The sequence below is a fragment of the Nerophis lumbriciformis genome, linkage group LG19 (assembly GCF_033978685.3).
Source record: "Nerophis lumbriciformis linkage group LG19, RoL_Nlum_v2.1, whole genome shotgun sequence".
Lineage (NCBI taxonomy): Eukaryota > Metazoa > Chordata > Actinopteri > Syngnathiformes > Syngnathidae > Nerophis > Nerophis lumbriciformis.
The window spans coordinates 31777752-31794124 of NC_084566.2; the positions used below are offsets into that span (position 1 = coordinate 31777752).

Here is a 16373-nt window from a genome sequence, read left to right on the forward strand (position 1 = left end):
TGCCAAGTGTGGTAACATTATCGCATGGATACCAGCGTGATGAGATATTTTCAGGTTTTTATTTTCTGGTTACTTTTAGGGATGTTCCGATGAGGGATTTTGGCTTCATTTGTGAGTGAGATCGGCCGATACCGATCATTTGTATGAAGAGTACATTTTTCTATGTATTTATGGGGAGTGCCATTGACAGTGTGTCAATGTCAACATAATATTTAAACTACCGTATTTTTCGGACTATAAGTCGCAGTTTTTTTCATAGTTTGGCCGGGGGTGCGACTTATACTCAGGAGCGACTTATGTGTGAAATTATTAACACATTACCGTAAAATATCAAATAATATTATTTAGCTCATTCACATAAGAGACTAGACGCATAAGATTTCATGGGAGTTAGCGATTAGGAGTGACAGATTGTTTGGTAAACGTATAGCATGTTCTATATGTTATAGTTATTTGAATGACTCTTACCATAATATGTTACGTTAACATACCAGGCACATTCTCAGTTGGTTATTTATGCCTCATATAACGTACACTTATTCAGCCTGTTGTTCACTCTTCTTTATTTATTTTAAATTGCCTTTCAAATGTCTATTCTTGATGTTGGCTTTTATCAAATACATTTCCCCAAAAAATGCGACTTATACTCCAGTGCGACTTATATATGTTTTTTTCCTTCTTTATTATGCATTTTCGGCCGGTGCGCCTTATACTCCGGTGTGACTTATAGTCCGAAAAATACGGTAGTTTCTATTTTTCTTGTATTACAAACAATCAGTTAATACCCCTTGCAAAAATCGAGGGAACACCGTAATTCTAGTTTTATAATTTTTTGTTATATTGTCTTACATTGATTTATTTTCAATTGTTCACAGTTTGACTTATGCTCAGGCAAAATCACAAACTTGTTCAATGTTTTCGGAAAGATTACAGTAAAAAGTAGAAATGTCCGATACTATCGGACTGCCGATATTATCGGCCGATAAATGCTTTAAAATGTAATATCGGAAATTATCGGTATCGGTTCACAAATTATCGATATCAGTTTCAAAAAGTCAAATTTATGACTTTTTAAAACGCCGCTGTGTACACGGACGTAGGGAGAAGTACAGAGCGCCAATAAACCTTAAAGGCACTGCCTTTGCGTGCCGGCCCAATCACATAATATCTACGGCTTTTCACACACACAAGTGAATGCAAAGCATACCTGGTCAACAGCCATACAGGTCACACTGAGGGTGGCCGTATAAACAACTTTAACACTGTTACAAATATGCGCCACACTGTGAACCCACACCAAAAAAGAATGACAAACACATTTCAGGAGAACATCCGCACCGTAACACAACATAAACACAACAGAACAAATACCCAGAACCCCTTGCAGCACTAACTCTTCCGGGACGCTACAATATACACCCCCCCGCTACCCCCACCCCCCCACCTCCCAAACGTGCCACGCCGTCCCACAGATCGGAAATTTTCTGCCAGTTTAAACGCTCCAAAGTGGTTTGAATCTGATCTTTTCGCATCAGGTCGTCTGAATCCGATTGGACTCTGATCTTTTCAAATGTGACCTGAATGCAACTTTTACGTCATCTTTGGCATCCGTGTGTGCAGGAAACGACGTGGCTACGTGGATACGTCATCACAACATCCGGTTTCGGTGGGCAAAGTATTTTTTCGGCGACCGAATGTTCGCCACATCACTAGTCAATTGTGCACAAATAAAAGGCTATATGTAATATATGAAGATATACTGTGTATTCAGCCCTTTGAGACACTTGTGATTTAGGGCTATATAAATAAACATTGATTGATTGATATTATAGACTTTGATTCCGAAGAAATAGCGATTGTTGAAGGACCGGAATTGACGTGTACGTTTTGGCGTACTTGCTTACATGCGTAAGTTGTTCACATAAGTGAGTTGAAAAACGTAGATTCACGATGATGTCTGCATCGCCTCTACTTAACAACTGTCACACCGCGGTGAGCGATGTCTTGTCTTGGTTTCTTCTGTCTTGTGAATTGCATGTTTTAGTTTGAAAAGTAACTCTTCTCTTTTCAGGTCACTTGCCCTTCCTTTTGTGTCATCAGTCTGACATCATCCCTGATCCCTGATTGTTTCCACCTGTTCCCCATTACCCTCATCTGTCTTATGAGCCCACGCCTCCCTTTGTTCTGAGCCAGATTGTCTCGTTTATTCGTGCCTCTCTAGCATCTTGTCCATGCCTTGCCTCGTCTCGTGTTTGAATACCTTGATCCTGAATTCCTTCGTTGATATTTTGAGTTTTCTTTTTCTCTTCCTCAGCAGAGTGATTTTGTGTTATTTAGTTTTTCATTCCTTTTCTTTAATTTTTTTGAGTGACATTTTTTGTTAACCTTCTTTAGATTAGTGACAGTGTAGAAATTTTATAGCCATTGTTTCTCTCTTCTGTTGGAGAGTTTTTTGTTTATAATAAATTTAATAGAATTGTCATGATGTGGTTTTCGCAAATTACTGCGAGATTTGTTCTCCCGGGATGCAATCGGACTAGACCGGACAAGGCTTGAAGGTAGGAACATTATTTGATCTCTCTAAAACTCAACGAAGTCCAAAAAATACAGAAAACAACCCCAAGGCAAGCGTGCCTATTGCACGCGGAAGCTAAGGCAAAAACTTGGGACATGAAACCTGAAACTAAAGACATGAAACCCGCACTAAACTGTGACATGAAACAAATAGCTTTAACTATGGAAACGGGCAGCATGAACTGTGGTAACGCATGAAATAAGCAAGACTTACTGTGGCAAGAAAAGAGCATGAAACAATCAATACAGAGCATGAAAAGAACATCAACAGAGCAATGTCGCCAGGCCGACTAACTGGCAACGACAGGCTTAAATAGTCTCTTTGATTAGAGCCAGGTGCGTGTGTCACATGAGGCAGGTGAAACCAATGGGTCGCCATGGTGACCAAACAAGGGAGCGCAAAAACAGGAACTGATGGAGTCACGTCCGTTGTGTCCTTATGTGCTCCTGATGGGTCGTGGTTAGCTGCCTTGCATGGCAGCTCCCGCCATCAGTGTGTGAATGTGTGTGTGAATGGGTGAATGTGGAAATAGTGTCAGAGCACTTTGAGTACCTTGAAGGTAGAAAAGCGCTATACAAGTTGTGGAGGTGGGCGTGGTCGGCGCGCCTCCTGCAGGAATGGGGCGTGTATGGCCGGCCTCGAAGCCAGCGACAGGTGAGTGGATTGCCCAGCTGGGGCTGTTTATCTCATCACCTGTCGCCTTTAATAGCAGCAGCCGGGCCGAGACACGAGTTGTTGGAGTTGGAGTGGGAGCAGAGAGACATAGAATAAGAAACCGGGACAGAGACTGCCGGAAAGCAAGCCATCCCTGTGTGTTGATGTCAATAAAAGACTTGATTCAACTTGCCTACCGGGCTCCCGAAGATCTGTCGGCGTCAAGAGAACCCACCACGTGCACAGACGTTTACACAAGTATAACCCATTTACCATTTTTACCAAAAGATACAGATTTTTTTTCTGTCAAAATTAGTAAAAAAAAAAAATGAAGCATTTTACTGAGACACATTTTTTCTAGGCTTTTGTGTGCCACCTGAAATGATGTGTGTGAGTTTGACACCTGTGCATTAAGGTATGTAATGTATTATTTACAATTTTTTTGCGTGTAAATAACTATATTCACAATCTGCGACTTATAGTCTGGTGCGGCTAATATATGGGGGAAAAAAAAATTTCAAAAATTTTGTGGCTGTGTTTTATCTGCCGGTGCGCTCTATAGTCCGGAAAATACGGTACAACACCCATTTTATGAATGAACTTGACTCCTTTCACGGACTTCCTATCATACTTGCCAACCCTCCCGAATTTTCCGGGAGACTCCCGAATTTCAGTACCTCTCCCGGGACAACCATTCTCCCGAATTTCTCCCGATTTTAAGCCGGACCTGAGTGAGGACAGCCTGTCGTCACGTTCACTTTTCCTCCATATAAACAGCGTGCCGGCCCAGTCACGTTATAACATCTACGGCCTTTGGAGCTCAGTGCACAACTGCACACACAACAAGAAGGATGCTATTATATATGTCACTGTTATCTATAGGTTTATGTATAACCCATAAAGTAGGCAGGCACGGAGCTATTTCTCAGCGTGTGTTTATTCCAGCCGGCACGTTAATACACTGACACACAACATCCGGATTACCATCATGCATTGCTTCAAAACTACGGCAAGTAGTAATTTCCAAAAAAAGATAGTGACAGAGAATAGAACGAGGATGGACAATTTAACCCTAAACTCACTCCTTTCCTGCAAATTTAATTTCAACTATGCTCCTTCAAAGGCTGTGCTACTGGCGGCAAAGCATTGCACTTTCAAATACAACAATGAGTAGAGAGGAGTGTTGTGTGTATATGTGTAAATAAATGAACACTGAAATTCAAGTATTTATTTTATATATATATATATATATATAAAATAAATACTTGAATTTCAGTGTTCATTTATATATATATATATATATATATATATATATATATATATATATATATATATATATATATACATATACATATATATATATATATATATATATATATATATATCATACTTGCCAACCCTCCCGGATTTTCCGGGAGACTCCCGAAAATCTCCCGGGACAAATTTTCTCCCGAAAATCTCCCGAAATTCAGGCGGACCTGAGTGACGTGTCGACAGCCTGTTTTCACGTCTGCTTTCCCACAATATAAACAGCGTGCCTGCCCAATCACTTTATAACTGTAGAATGATCGAGGGCGAGTTCTTGGTTTCTTATGTGGGTTTATTGTTAGGCAGTTTCATTAACGTCCTCCCAACGCGGCAACAACACACAACAACAGCAGTCACATTTTCGTCTACCGTAAAGCAGTTCGTCTGCCGTAAACAGCAATGTTGTGACACTCTTAAACAGGACAATACTGCCATCTACTGGACATGCATATGTGACAATAACATCTACGGCTTTTAGAGAGTGCAGTGCATAACTGCGCACACAACAAGGAGACGAAGCAGAATGCATCATCAGAGAGGGTGTTCAGCATGGTTGGAAAAATAGTGACAGAATAGAACAAGGATGGACAATTCAACCCTTAACTCAACAATGAGTAGATGAGTGTTATGTGTGTGTATATGTGTAAATAAATGAACACTGAAATTCAAGTATTTCTCTTATTCATATATATATATATATATATATATATATATATATATATATATATATATATATATATATATATATATATATATATATATACCCCGACCCCGCCCACCTCAAACCCCCCAATCTCCCGAATTCGGAGGTCTCAAGGTTGGCAAGTATGCTTCCTATGAGTCACTCTCTGAATATGCGGTTCACTCGTCACAATGCGCAAACACTTGCAAAAGGGTTTGGAAAGACTCGTTCACAACTTGCACACCCTGTGGTTGAAGGAACGCTCTTACAACAGCAGTGTACCTCTGCCGTAGGCGTAGTCGTACCTGCAGCCGACTCTTGGGAGGGAGCCAGCTTGTTGTCCAAAGTGGTGCTGATGTCACAAAACACCTCCTCTTCATCGCGGTCTGCATCAAGCTGAGGAGAAAAGAAGATAATGTTGGTGACCACGCGGCGTTCAGAGCCAGCTTCGTGCTCACCGCGGGTGCTGCATCTGATTAAGGCTCCTCAGCATGAAGACCGTGTGGACGTGTCCTGAGACAAAATACGCTGTGTTTGTTTATTTACATCTGCGTGGTGAGAAGGAAGCACGGTGGGGAGCTTGATCTCATCTGTGGAATAATGAATTACCCACCCGCTCCTTTCCCTGCGACGCTGTTGCCGTCTTGGATCGATTTTCAAAACGCACACGTGCACACATCATTTACTGAATGACTGATTTCCTGCGAGACCTAAGCGGGTGTAATGAGTCCATGTCTTTCAAGTCTTGTCTTTTTCTAATCCCCACGAAAAAATGTCATGCAGACTTCTGAGACAGCAATCAAATACAAACGGGACAACACGTGAGGACATGAGGACGTGACGCTTTAGGATATTTCTCTGATGGAGCTGACCTTTCACCCCCATGTATACCCACACCACTTTGTAAACTAAAAAAACTAAGAAAAAAAAAGGTTTTAATTAGAGATGTCCGACAATGGCTTTTTTGCCGATATCCGATATTCCGATATTGTCCAACTCTTAATTACCGATTCCGATATCAACCGATACCGATATATACAGTCGTGGAATTAACACATTATTATGCCTAATTTTGTTGTGATGCCCCGCTGGATGCATTAAACAATGTAACAAGGTTTTCCAAAATAAATCAACTCAAGTTATGGAAAAAAATGCCAACATGGCACTGCCATATTTATTATTGAAGTCACAAAGTGCATTATTTTTTTTAACATGCCTCTAAACAGCAGCTTGGAATTTGGGACATGCTCTCCCTGAGAGAGCATGGGGAGGTTGAGGGGGGCGGGGTTGAGGTGGGGGGTTGGGGAGTAGCGGGGGGTGTGTATTGTTGCGTCCCGGAAGAGTTAGTGCTGCAAGGGGTTCTGGGTATTTGTTCTGTTGTGTTTATGTTGTGTTACGGTGCGGATGTTCTCCCGAAATGTGCTTGTCATTCTTGTTTGGTGTGGGTTCACAGTGTGGGGCATATTTGTAACAGTGTTAAAGTTGTTTATACGGCCACCCTCAGTGTGACCTGTATGGCTGTTGACCAAGTATGAGTTGCATTCCCTTGTGTGTGTGAAAAGCCGTAGATATTATGTGACTGGGCCGGCACGCAAAGGCAGTGCCTTTAAGGTTTATTGGCGCTCTGTACTTCTCCCTACGTCCGTGTACCACTACGTACAGCGGCGTTTTAAAAAGTCATAAATTTTACTTGTGGAAACCGATACCGATAATTTTGAAACCGATACCAATAATTTCCGATATTACATTTTAAAGCATTTATCGGCCGATAATATCATCAGTCCGATATTATCAGACATTTTTAGTACAGACGCTTGTGGAAATCACACATGAATACCTTAAGAGAAAGCGATTGCAGCTATTTGGGATACAACACTTCTCAGACGGCACGAGAACTTTCCAATGTCCAGGTCAGCTGTGGATCTACTTAGCGAAAAACTTTGTCCATTTGTCGAAGGAGAGACAACAAAAATGCGGGCTCCCATTGATGTGATAAAAAAGGTAGCGTGTGTTTTGTATTACCTGGCCGTCGAGGGAAGACTACGAAAAACGGCAAATGCTTTTGGACTGGCAAAGCAGACTGTATCAGTTATTGTACAGTATGTATCATGCCATGTATTCGCGGACTCAACATCTAGGTCCAGAGTATATAAAGTCACCAAAAACGAATGGACAATGAAGGTGAAGGTTAAAGCATTAACTTTCACCATTAACTTCTCAGCTCAAAAACGCAGTTTGCGGGCAGTGATGGCAGCTTTGTTGACTCTTTTAACTGGATTGTATTACTTCGGGTTAATAAAGAAATTGAATGTGCTTCAATGGCTGTAGTCTCCTTGTCCACAAACGGGGAATTGTAGCATTGCAAGCTGGTCACTTCAGTCATTCATTTGTTATTATTATTATTCCCTCAAAGTAGTAGTGTGTGTGTGTACTTACATGTTGTGCGTTTGCTGCGTGATGTTTTGCAAATGTCAAATTTATTTTAGTCTGGTTGTCACTTTCATTGGTAAAAGGTTACTTCCTGCGTTGAACTTACTGTGCTTCGGTCTCTGTCTTGTTGACATAAAACCACATCAAAAGTAGCGTGCCACGTTACATCAAATGTATATATACATTTACATATATATATATATATATATATATATATATATACACAGGTAAAAGCCAGTAAATTAGAATATTTTGAAAAACTTGATTTATTTCAGTAATTGCATTCAAAAGGTGTAACTTGTACATTATATTTATTCATTGCACACAGACTGATGCATTCAAATGTTTATTTCATTTAATTTTGATGATTTAAAGTGGCAACAAATGAAAATCCAAAATTCCGTGTGTCACAAAATTAGAATATTACTTAAGGCTAATACAAAAAAGGGATTTTTAGAAATGTTGGCCAACTGAAAAGTATGAAAATGAAAAATATGAGCATGTACAATACTCAATACTTGGTTGGAGCTCCTTTTGCCTCAATTTCTGCGTTAATGCGGCGTGGCATGGAGTCGATGAGTTTCTGGCACTGCTCAGGTGTTATGAGAGCCCAGGTTGCTCTGATAGTGGCCTTCAACTCTTCTGCGTTTTTGGGTCTGGCATTCTGCATCTTCCTTTTCACAATACCCCACAGATTTTCTATGGGGCTAAGGTCAGGGGAGTTGGCGGGCCAATTTAGAACAGAAATACCATGGTCCGTAAACCAGGCACGGGTAGATTTTGCGCTGTGTGCAGGCGCCAAGTCCTGTTGGAACTTGAAATCTCCATCTCCATAGAGCAGGTCAGCAGCAGGAAGCATGAAGTGCTCTAAAACTTTCTGGTAGATTGCTGCGTTGACCCTGGATCTCAGGAAACAGAGTGGACCGACACCAGCAGATGACATGGCACCCCAAACCATCACCCAACCATGCAAATTTTGCATTTCCTTTGGAAATCGAGGTCCCAGAGTCTGGAGGAAGACAGGAGAGGCACAGGATCCACGTTGCCTGAAGTCTAGTGTAAAGTTTCCACCATCAGTGATGGTTTGGGGTGCCATGTCATCTGCTGGTGTCGGTCCACTCTGTTTCCTGAGATCCAGGGTCAACGCAGCCGTCTACCAGCAAGTTTTAGAGCACTTCATGCTTCCTGCTGCTGACCTGCTCTATGGAGATGGAGATTTCAAGTTCCAACAGGACTTGGCGCCTGCACACAGCGCAAAATCTACCCGTGCCTGGTTTACGGACCATGGTATTTCTGTTCTAAATTGGCCCGCCAACTCCCCTGACCTTAGCCCCATAGAAAATCTGTGGGGTATTGTGAAAAGGAAGATGCAGAATGCCAGACCCAAAAACGCAGAAGAGTTGAAGGCCACTATCAGAGCAACCTGGGCTCTCATAACACCTGAGCAGTGCCAGAAACTCATCGACTCCATGCCACGCCGCATTAACGCAGTAATTGAGGCAAAAGGAGCTCCAACCAAGTATTGAGTATTGTACATGCTCATATTTTTCATTTTCATACTTTTCAGTTGGCCAACATTTCTAAAAATCCCTTTTTTGTATGAGCCTTAAGTAATATTCTAATTTTGTGACACACGGAATTTTGGATTTTCATTTGTTGCCACTTTAAATCATCAAAATTAAATGAAATAAACATTTGAATGCATCAGTCTGTGTACAATGAATAAATATAATGTACAAGTTACACCTTTTGAATGCAATTACTGAAATAAATCAAGTTTTTCAAAATATTCTAATTTACTGGCTTTTACCTGTGTGTGTGTATATATATATATATATATATATATATATATATATATATATATATATATATGTATGTATATGTATATATATACACACACGTTAGGTCAGGAAAAAACACAGAGGCTATTTCATCCCTACAAGCCTGTTTTGCAGGTTTCCCTGCTCTTCAGGGGATTCTATTGAATACAAAAAAAAAATAATATTTTATTCAAAAAAATATTATTGACAGTAAAAAAATAATATTTTATTCAATAAAATCCCCTGAAGAGCAGGGAAACCTGCGAAACAGGCTTGTAGGGATGAAATAGCCTCTGTGTTTTTTCCTGACCTAACGTATATTCCGCTCTACCCCGGTATTGAACACTGTATAACATATAAACCACAGAAATCTTGACTATATATATATATATATATATATATATATATATATATATACACAAAGAAGTCATTAAATGAATGTATATATTTGTAAACGCTCTGAAGTGGGAAAGGGGTAGGATTAAATAAGCTTTGTTTCTTCCTACTCCTTTTCGGACATGATGTAAAGTGAAATGATATGAAATTGTGTGATGCATTATGCTGTAAGTGTGTTCATGTTCGAAATAAACTAAAGAAAGAAAGAAGAAATATATATATATATATATATATATATATATATATATATATATATATATATATATATACATACACACACACACCGTAATTTTCGAACTATAAGTCGCTCCGGAGTATAAGTCGCACCGGCTGAAAATGCATAATAAAGAAGGAATAAAAACATATATAAGTCGCTCTGGAGTATAAGTCGCATTTTTGGGGGAAATGTATTTGATAAAACCCAACACCAAGAATAGACATTTGAAAGGCAATTTAAAATAAATAAAGAATAGTGAACAACAGGCTGAATAAGTGTACGTTATATGAGGCATAAATAACCAACTGAGAACGTGCCTGGTATGTTAACGTAACATATTATGGTAAGAGTCATTCAAATAACTATAACATATAGAACATGCTATACGTTTACCAAACAATCTGTCACTCCTAATCGCTAAATCCCATGAAATCTTATACGTCTAGTCTCTTACGTGAATGAGCTAAATAATATTATTTGATATTTTTTCGTTCAAAAAAGCTTTTATCAATTACGCCAAATAGCGAAAGTGAAACCGCTTCTATCAAGACATGATCTTGAGAAATTAATCCACGCTTTTATCTCGACTCGTCTTGATTATTGTAATGCCCTGTATGTAGGCATTAGCCAGGCCTCCCTCGCCCGCCTGCAGCTCGTGCAGAACTCTGCTGCTCGTCTGCTAACACAGACCCGCAGACGTGAGCACATCACCCCTATTTTAGCATCCCTTCACTGGCTCCCTGTGCGTTACCGAATACATTTTAAACTCCTTTTATTTGTTTTTAAATGTCTAAACAACCTCGCGCCAACCTATCTCTCCGACCTCCTTCAGCCTTACTGCCCCACCCGATCCTTAAGATCAGCCGATCAGCTGCTGTTGACGGTCCCTGACACAAGGCTGAAGCTTAGAGGTGACAGAGCTTTCGCCGTTGCTGCTCCCAAGCTCTGGAACGACCTACCCCTGAGTGTTAGACAAGCCTCCTCTCTTCCTGTTTTTAAATCTCTCTTAAAAACATACTTTTATTCCATGGCTTTTAACACTGAGTGATATCCATCCTGCAATGGCGCCCCATAATACACCTGCTGTGATCCTGTTTTTATGTTTTTATTAATTCTATTTTAATTATTTATTTTTTATCGTGTTCTGTTTGTGTTGTGTTGTGTTTGCTCGGTACTCGTTTTATCTTTTAACCTGCTCATTGTACAGCACTTTGGCTACCCCTGTGGTAAATTTTAAATGTGCTTTATAAATAAAGTTGATTTGATTTGATTTGATTTGATTTTACGGTAATGTGTTAATTTCACACATAAGTCGCTACTGAGTATAAGTCGCACTATGAAAAAAACTGCGACTTATAGTCCGAAAAATACGGTATATATATATATATATATATATATATATATATATATATATATATATATATATATATATATATATATATAGAGAGAGAGAGAGACAGAGAGCGAGAGAGTATATCTAATATTCCGATCACTGGCAGTGAGTCATGAAATGGTCTCTTATAGGCTTCAGCACCAAGGAGAAGCTTGTTAGCAGATATTTTGCTCTATCCAACGTAAACAATCAGTTACCGTGACGATGAGGCCGCGCTCCTGGAAGTATTTGACCAAGGGGATGGTGTTCTGTTTGAAGTTGGTGAGGCGCCTGTCGATGGCCTTGGGGTTGTCGTCAGGTCGACCCTGCTGCTCGGCCCTCTTCTGCAGACGCTCCTTCAAGTGGTGGTTGGTGCACGCCAGGAACAGCACCAGGTCGGGGGTGCAAATCTGGAAGAAGACGAATGAAGGCCTCACCATCAATGAAATGAACTTTTGTCTAATGCAAAACTACTTCAAATGCACTTTGTTGTTGTAAAGAATTGGATGTAAACTTCTGACTTGTGATGCTGTTATTTTCTGATCAATCTCAAAATAATGCAGAATCGCTGCGTTTTGGGGGTTTGACTGTACAAAACCATGAAGCTGAGAATAAACACGAGCAGCAGCAGCTGAGACTCAGAGTTTTCTTAACGAGGCATGATCAATATTCATACCAAAAAAAAGCAGCCGTGCTTTTGTTGCCGCCCACAAATTTTACCGCCTGGCACATGTTTCAGTCTCCCTGGCAGCCGCACGTGCGCCCTAATTCTCTTCCATATATTTCCGCAAGGAAAGGCAGGAAAATAATACAGTCATGTGCCAAAGTGTTGGATTTGTAATTAGGGCTCACAGTAAATTGTGGTGAGGCACTGACTCCTTTTTTGTAAACCTGTCAAGTCTACTTTATTTAAAACTGTTAAGCCTACTAAGACAAAGAAATGCACCTGGGGATAGGTTGATTGGCAACACTAAATTGGCCCTAGTGTGTGAATGTTGTCTGTCTATCTGTGTTGGCCCTGCCATGAGGTGGCGACTTGTCCAGGGTGTACACCGCCTTCCACCCGAATGCAGCTGAGATAGGCTCCCGAATGGGACGAGCGGTAGAAAATAGATGTTAAGCCTACTAAGCGACGACAAAAAAGTGTAATTAGTGAGGCATATATTGACATTTTTAAAAATAATTTTCAACACTTTAAATTTTTCAACAGCTTTATGGACCTATCCATAGAAATAAAGTTTTTATATATTTGTAAAAAAAAAAAAAAAAAAAAAAAAAAAGATTGTTATATATAATAATATTGTTGCAAAATTGAATACTTCAGGAGGTAATTGCAGCCCTTAATATATCTAATGTTTTGTTTTTGTTTTCTAAAAATCCACCCTGTCCCTCCTTAGCGAAAAAACAAATGCACTCAAAAAGTGGCAGAAATGAAGTCGTATATTGTTTTTTAAACTAACAGCTTCAGACCTATCCATACATAGAACAATTTGTATATATTTTGTAATGTTTTTTGTTTTATGCTTTGTTTTTAGAAACATTTTTTTTGATAACAGGAAAAACACAAAATAAGCAATATTTCCCCCCAAAAAATCTGCAAAGTAGAATGCTTTAGATGAGGTAATGACAGCCTTTAATAGGTCAATAATTCATAGCAACACTGATTTTAATGCAAACTCGTAAGTGTTATAAGTCATAAATGTTTTTTTTTCAAACTTTAAACACTTCAAATCTTCCAGCAGCTCCATAGACATTACGTTTTTATTGTTTTGTTTTACGTTTTCTTTTTTTTCTTTTTTAAACAAAACAAATTTTGTCATGGGAAAAACACAAAATATGCAATATTTTCCCAATTAATTTGCAAAGTGGAACATTTGAGGTTCTGTAGCGAAAAGGTCCGAGATTCAATTTGCGGGCATGGGTGCTTTCTGTGTGCAGTTTGCATGTTCTCCCTGTGACTGTGTGGGTTCTCTCCGGGTACTCCGACATCCTCCCACCTCCAAAGACATACGCCTGGGGATAGGTTGATTGCCAACACTAAAGGTCCCTAGTGCGTGAATGTGACTGTGAATGTTGTCTGTCTATCTGTGTTGGCCTTGTGATGCGGTGGCGACTTGTCCAGTGTTTGTGTCCAGCTTTTTGCCTGAGCGCAGCAGAGATAGGCAGTCGGACACACACACACACACACACACACACACACACACACACACACACACACACACACACACACACACACACACACACACACACACACACGGCAACCAAAACGGGCAAAGGTGCTAAGTGTATAGTAAAATATAGAAACATGATTCAAAGGCAGATAAAAACAGTAAGAAATATATATATATAAGAAATACTTGAATTTCAGTGAATTCTAGCTATAAATATACTCCTCCCCCCTTAACCCCGCCCACCTCAAGCCCACCGCCCCCCTCCCCCCACACCCATATCTCCCGAATTTGGAGGTCTCAAGGTTGGCAAGTATGCGTAAGTGTCAACAGAAAATAAGAAATTGTCCAAAAACCCTTGCAGTGTTAATTAAAGGTAAAAATAAATGATACAAAACTGAGAGAAAAATCTCCGAAATACTCGATATGAGACCAAAAGCTAGAAAAATGGACAATATAAAATGTTTTTGCTTGTGTAACCCAGGTTAAAATCTGCAAATATACAAGGCGTTTGTGTAGTAGTTTGGGTCCTGTCCCTTTAAATCGCCAGTGTAGTGCACACCGCGTGACCTCTCGCCCCTCCCTCCCTGTCATGTGATCGCGCTGAGCCAACCGCGTACCGAGCGCGAATGTTTAACCTGCGGCGGCGTCTTCCTTTATTGGTGTGGAAAAGCGAGCCGACATCTGTGGACAGGTTCGTGTCTCCATAAAACTAACACATATTCACTCTTGCGTTTCATTTACACAGTTGTGCTCATTGAAAATGTTTAGTGCTTCTTACTGGGCTGCCTTCATGTTTCATTAAATAGAGGAATTGGCGAGTAATGAATGCAATTAATAACAATGCTACATGCTAAGCTAGCAGCTTTGAACATTAGCATTGGCATTAGCATTAGCATCGATATTTTTTTCTTTAATTTTCAAAACCTTTACTTACAATATTCAACATTTACATACAATCAAATAAATAATAATCAAAACAAGTACAAAAACAGTACAAAACAGCACCAGGGGGTTGTAAACTCAATTAAGCAACTAAAAAAGAATGCAAATTATTCGAGATGTCCGATATTATCGTCCGATAAATGCTTTAAAATGTAATATCGGAAATTATCGGTTTCACAAAGTAAAATGTATGACTTTTTAAAACACCGCTGTACGGAGTGGTACACGGACATAGGGAGAAATACAGAGCAGTTGCGTCTCCCAGTCATACTTGCCAACCCTCCCGATTTTCCCGGGAGACTCCGGAATTTCAATGCCCCTCCCGAAAGTCTCCCGGGGCAACCATTCTCCCGAATTTCTCCCGATTTCCACCCAGACAACAATATTGGGGGTGTGCCGGCCCAATCACATAATATCTAAGGCTTTTCACACACTCAAGTGAATGCAAAGCATAGTTGGTAAACAACAATACAGGTCACACTGAGGGTGGCCTTATAAACAACTTTAACACTGTTACAAATATGTGCCACACTGGGAACCCACACCAAACAATAATGACAAACACATTTCGGGAGAACATCCGCACCGTAACACAACATAAACACAACAGAACAAATACCCAGAACCCCTTGCAGCACTAACACTTCCGGGACGTTACAATATACACCCCCCGCTACCCCTACCCTCCCCACCCTAATCCCGCCCACCTCAACCTCCTCATGCTCTCTCAGGGAGAGCATGTCCCAAATTCCAAGTTGCTGTTTTGAGGCATGTTAAAAAAAATAATGCACTTTGTGACCTTAATAATAAATATGGCAGTGCCATGTTGGCATTTTTTTCCATAACTTGAGTTGATTTATTTTGGAAAACCTTGTTACATTGTTTAATGCATCCAGCGAGGCATCACAACAAAATTAGGCATAATAATGTGATAATTCCACGACTGTATACATCAGTATTGGTTGATATTGCAATCGGTAATTAAGTGTTGGACAATATTGGAATATTGGATATCGGCAAAAAAGCCATTATTGGACATCTCTACGAATTATATATATGTGTAAAGCCATAGGCTCACACAAGGTCCGTAAATAATCCAAATTTGGAGCACAGCATCATAGTTTTTACAGCTTTTTGGTTGTTAGCAGTAGAAAGCGTTTAAAGTATATTTCAAATTATTTTTTTAAAGGCACAAAAAACAGATCGGGTATTGAGAAACATACATTTATGAATATATAACTTATCCAGTAGCATAATGAGGTTGCAAAGGTAAAATTCCTTTAAAAAATGTTTCTCATACTATGTAAATCCAATTAGCACATCTTTAAAACAAAGCACAAATTTGTCATGAATATTGTCCAGGATGAAACGACAGATGCCCTGCTTAGCACGGATCTTATGCAATGGGTTTAGTTCACATCCTGTTTATGGTAAAGTCTTATTTTGACATAATTTGATTTTATTCATGAATTTACTGAGATGCAGTGTTTACATGTAAGCAGATTACACAGTACTGTTGATTATTTATTGAATGTTAATGTCCAGGCTATTTAGCAAACTATACCACTTTTGACTTGTTTATTTGTAATTTATGCATTTAATGATTATTTAAAAATGTGTACACATGGAAGTTGAGTATAAAAGAAGCCTATAGTGCTAATTTAGATCATTTTGGTCATGTTGTTGTACTGCAGGCCAGGTGTTTCTATTTGGAACCAATCGATGGCCAGCTTGAACCTAGAGCTGGGGCTATTGTGTCCACCTAACAACTAGAAGAAAACTACTGGTCTGGTAGGAAGGCTGACA

At 39.7% G+C, this 16373-nt stretch overlaps 2 protein-coding genes across 2 annotated transcripts in view; one reads left to right on the top strand and one right to left on the bottom strand.

Moving 5' to 3' along the window:
• The window catches only part of ak5 (adenylate kinase 5), a 102502-nt gene that overhangs the window by 32262 nt on the left and 53867 nt on the right, over positions 1–16373 (bottom strand). The window contains exons 6-7 of the mRNA XM_061978921.2: positions 11673–11864; positions 5525–5615 (exon numbers count right to left, since the gene is read on the bottom strand). Of these exons, the coding sequence (XP_061834905.1) occupies positions 5525–5615; positions 11673–11864 (283 nt within the window). The remainder of the gene's footprint in view (positions 1–5524; positions 5616–11672; positions 11865–16373) is intronic.
• The window catches only part of pigk (phosphatidylinositol glycan anchor biosynthesis, class K), a 102945-nt gene continuing 102833 nt past the window's right edge, over positions 16262–16373 (top strand). The window contains exon 1 of the mRNA XM_061978924.1: positions 16262–16358. The gene's annotated coding sequence lies outside the window, so the exon portion shown is untranslated. The remainder of the gene's footprint in view (positions 16359–16373) is intronic.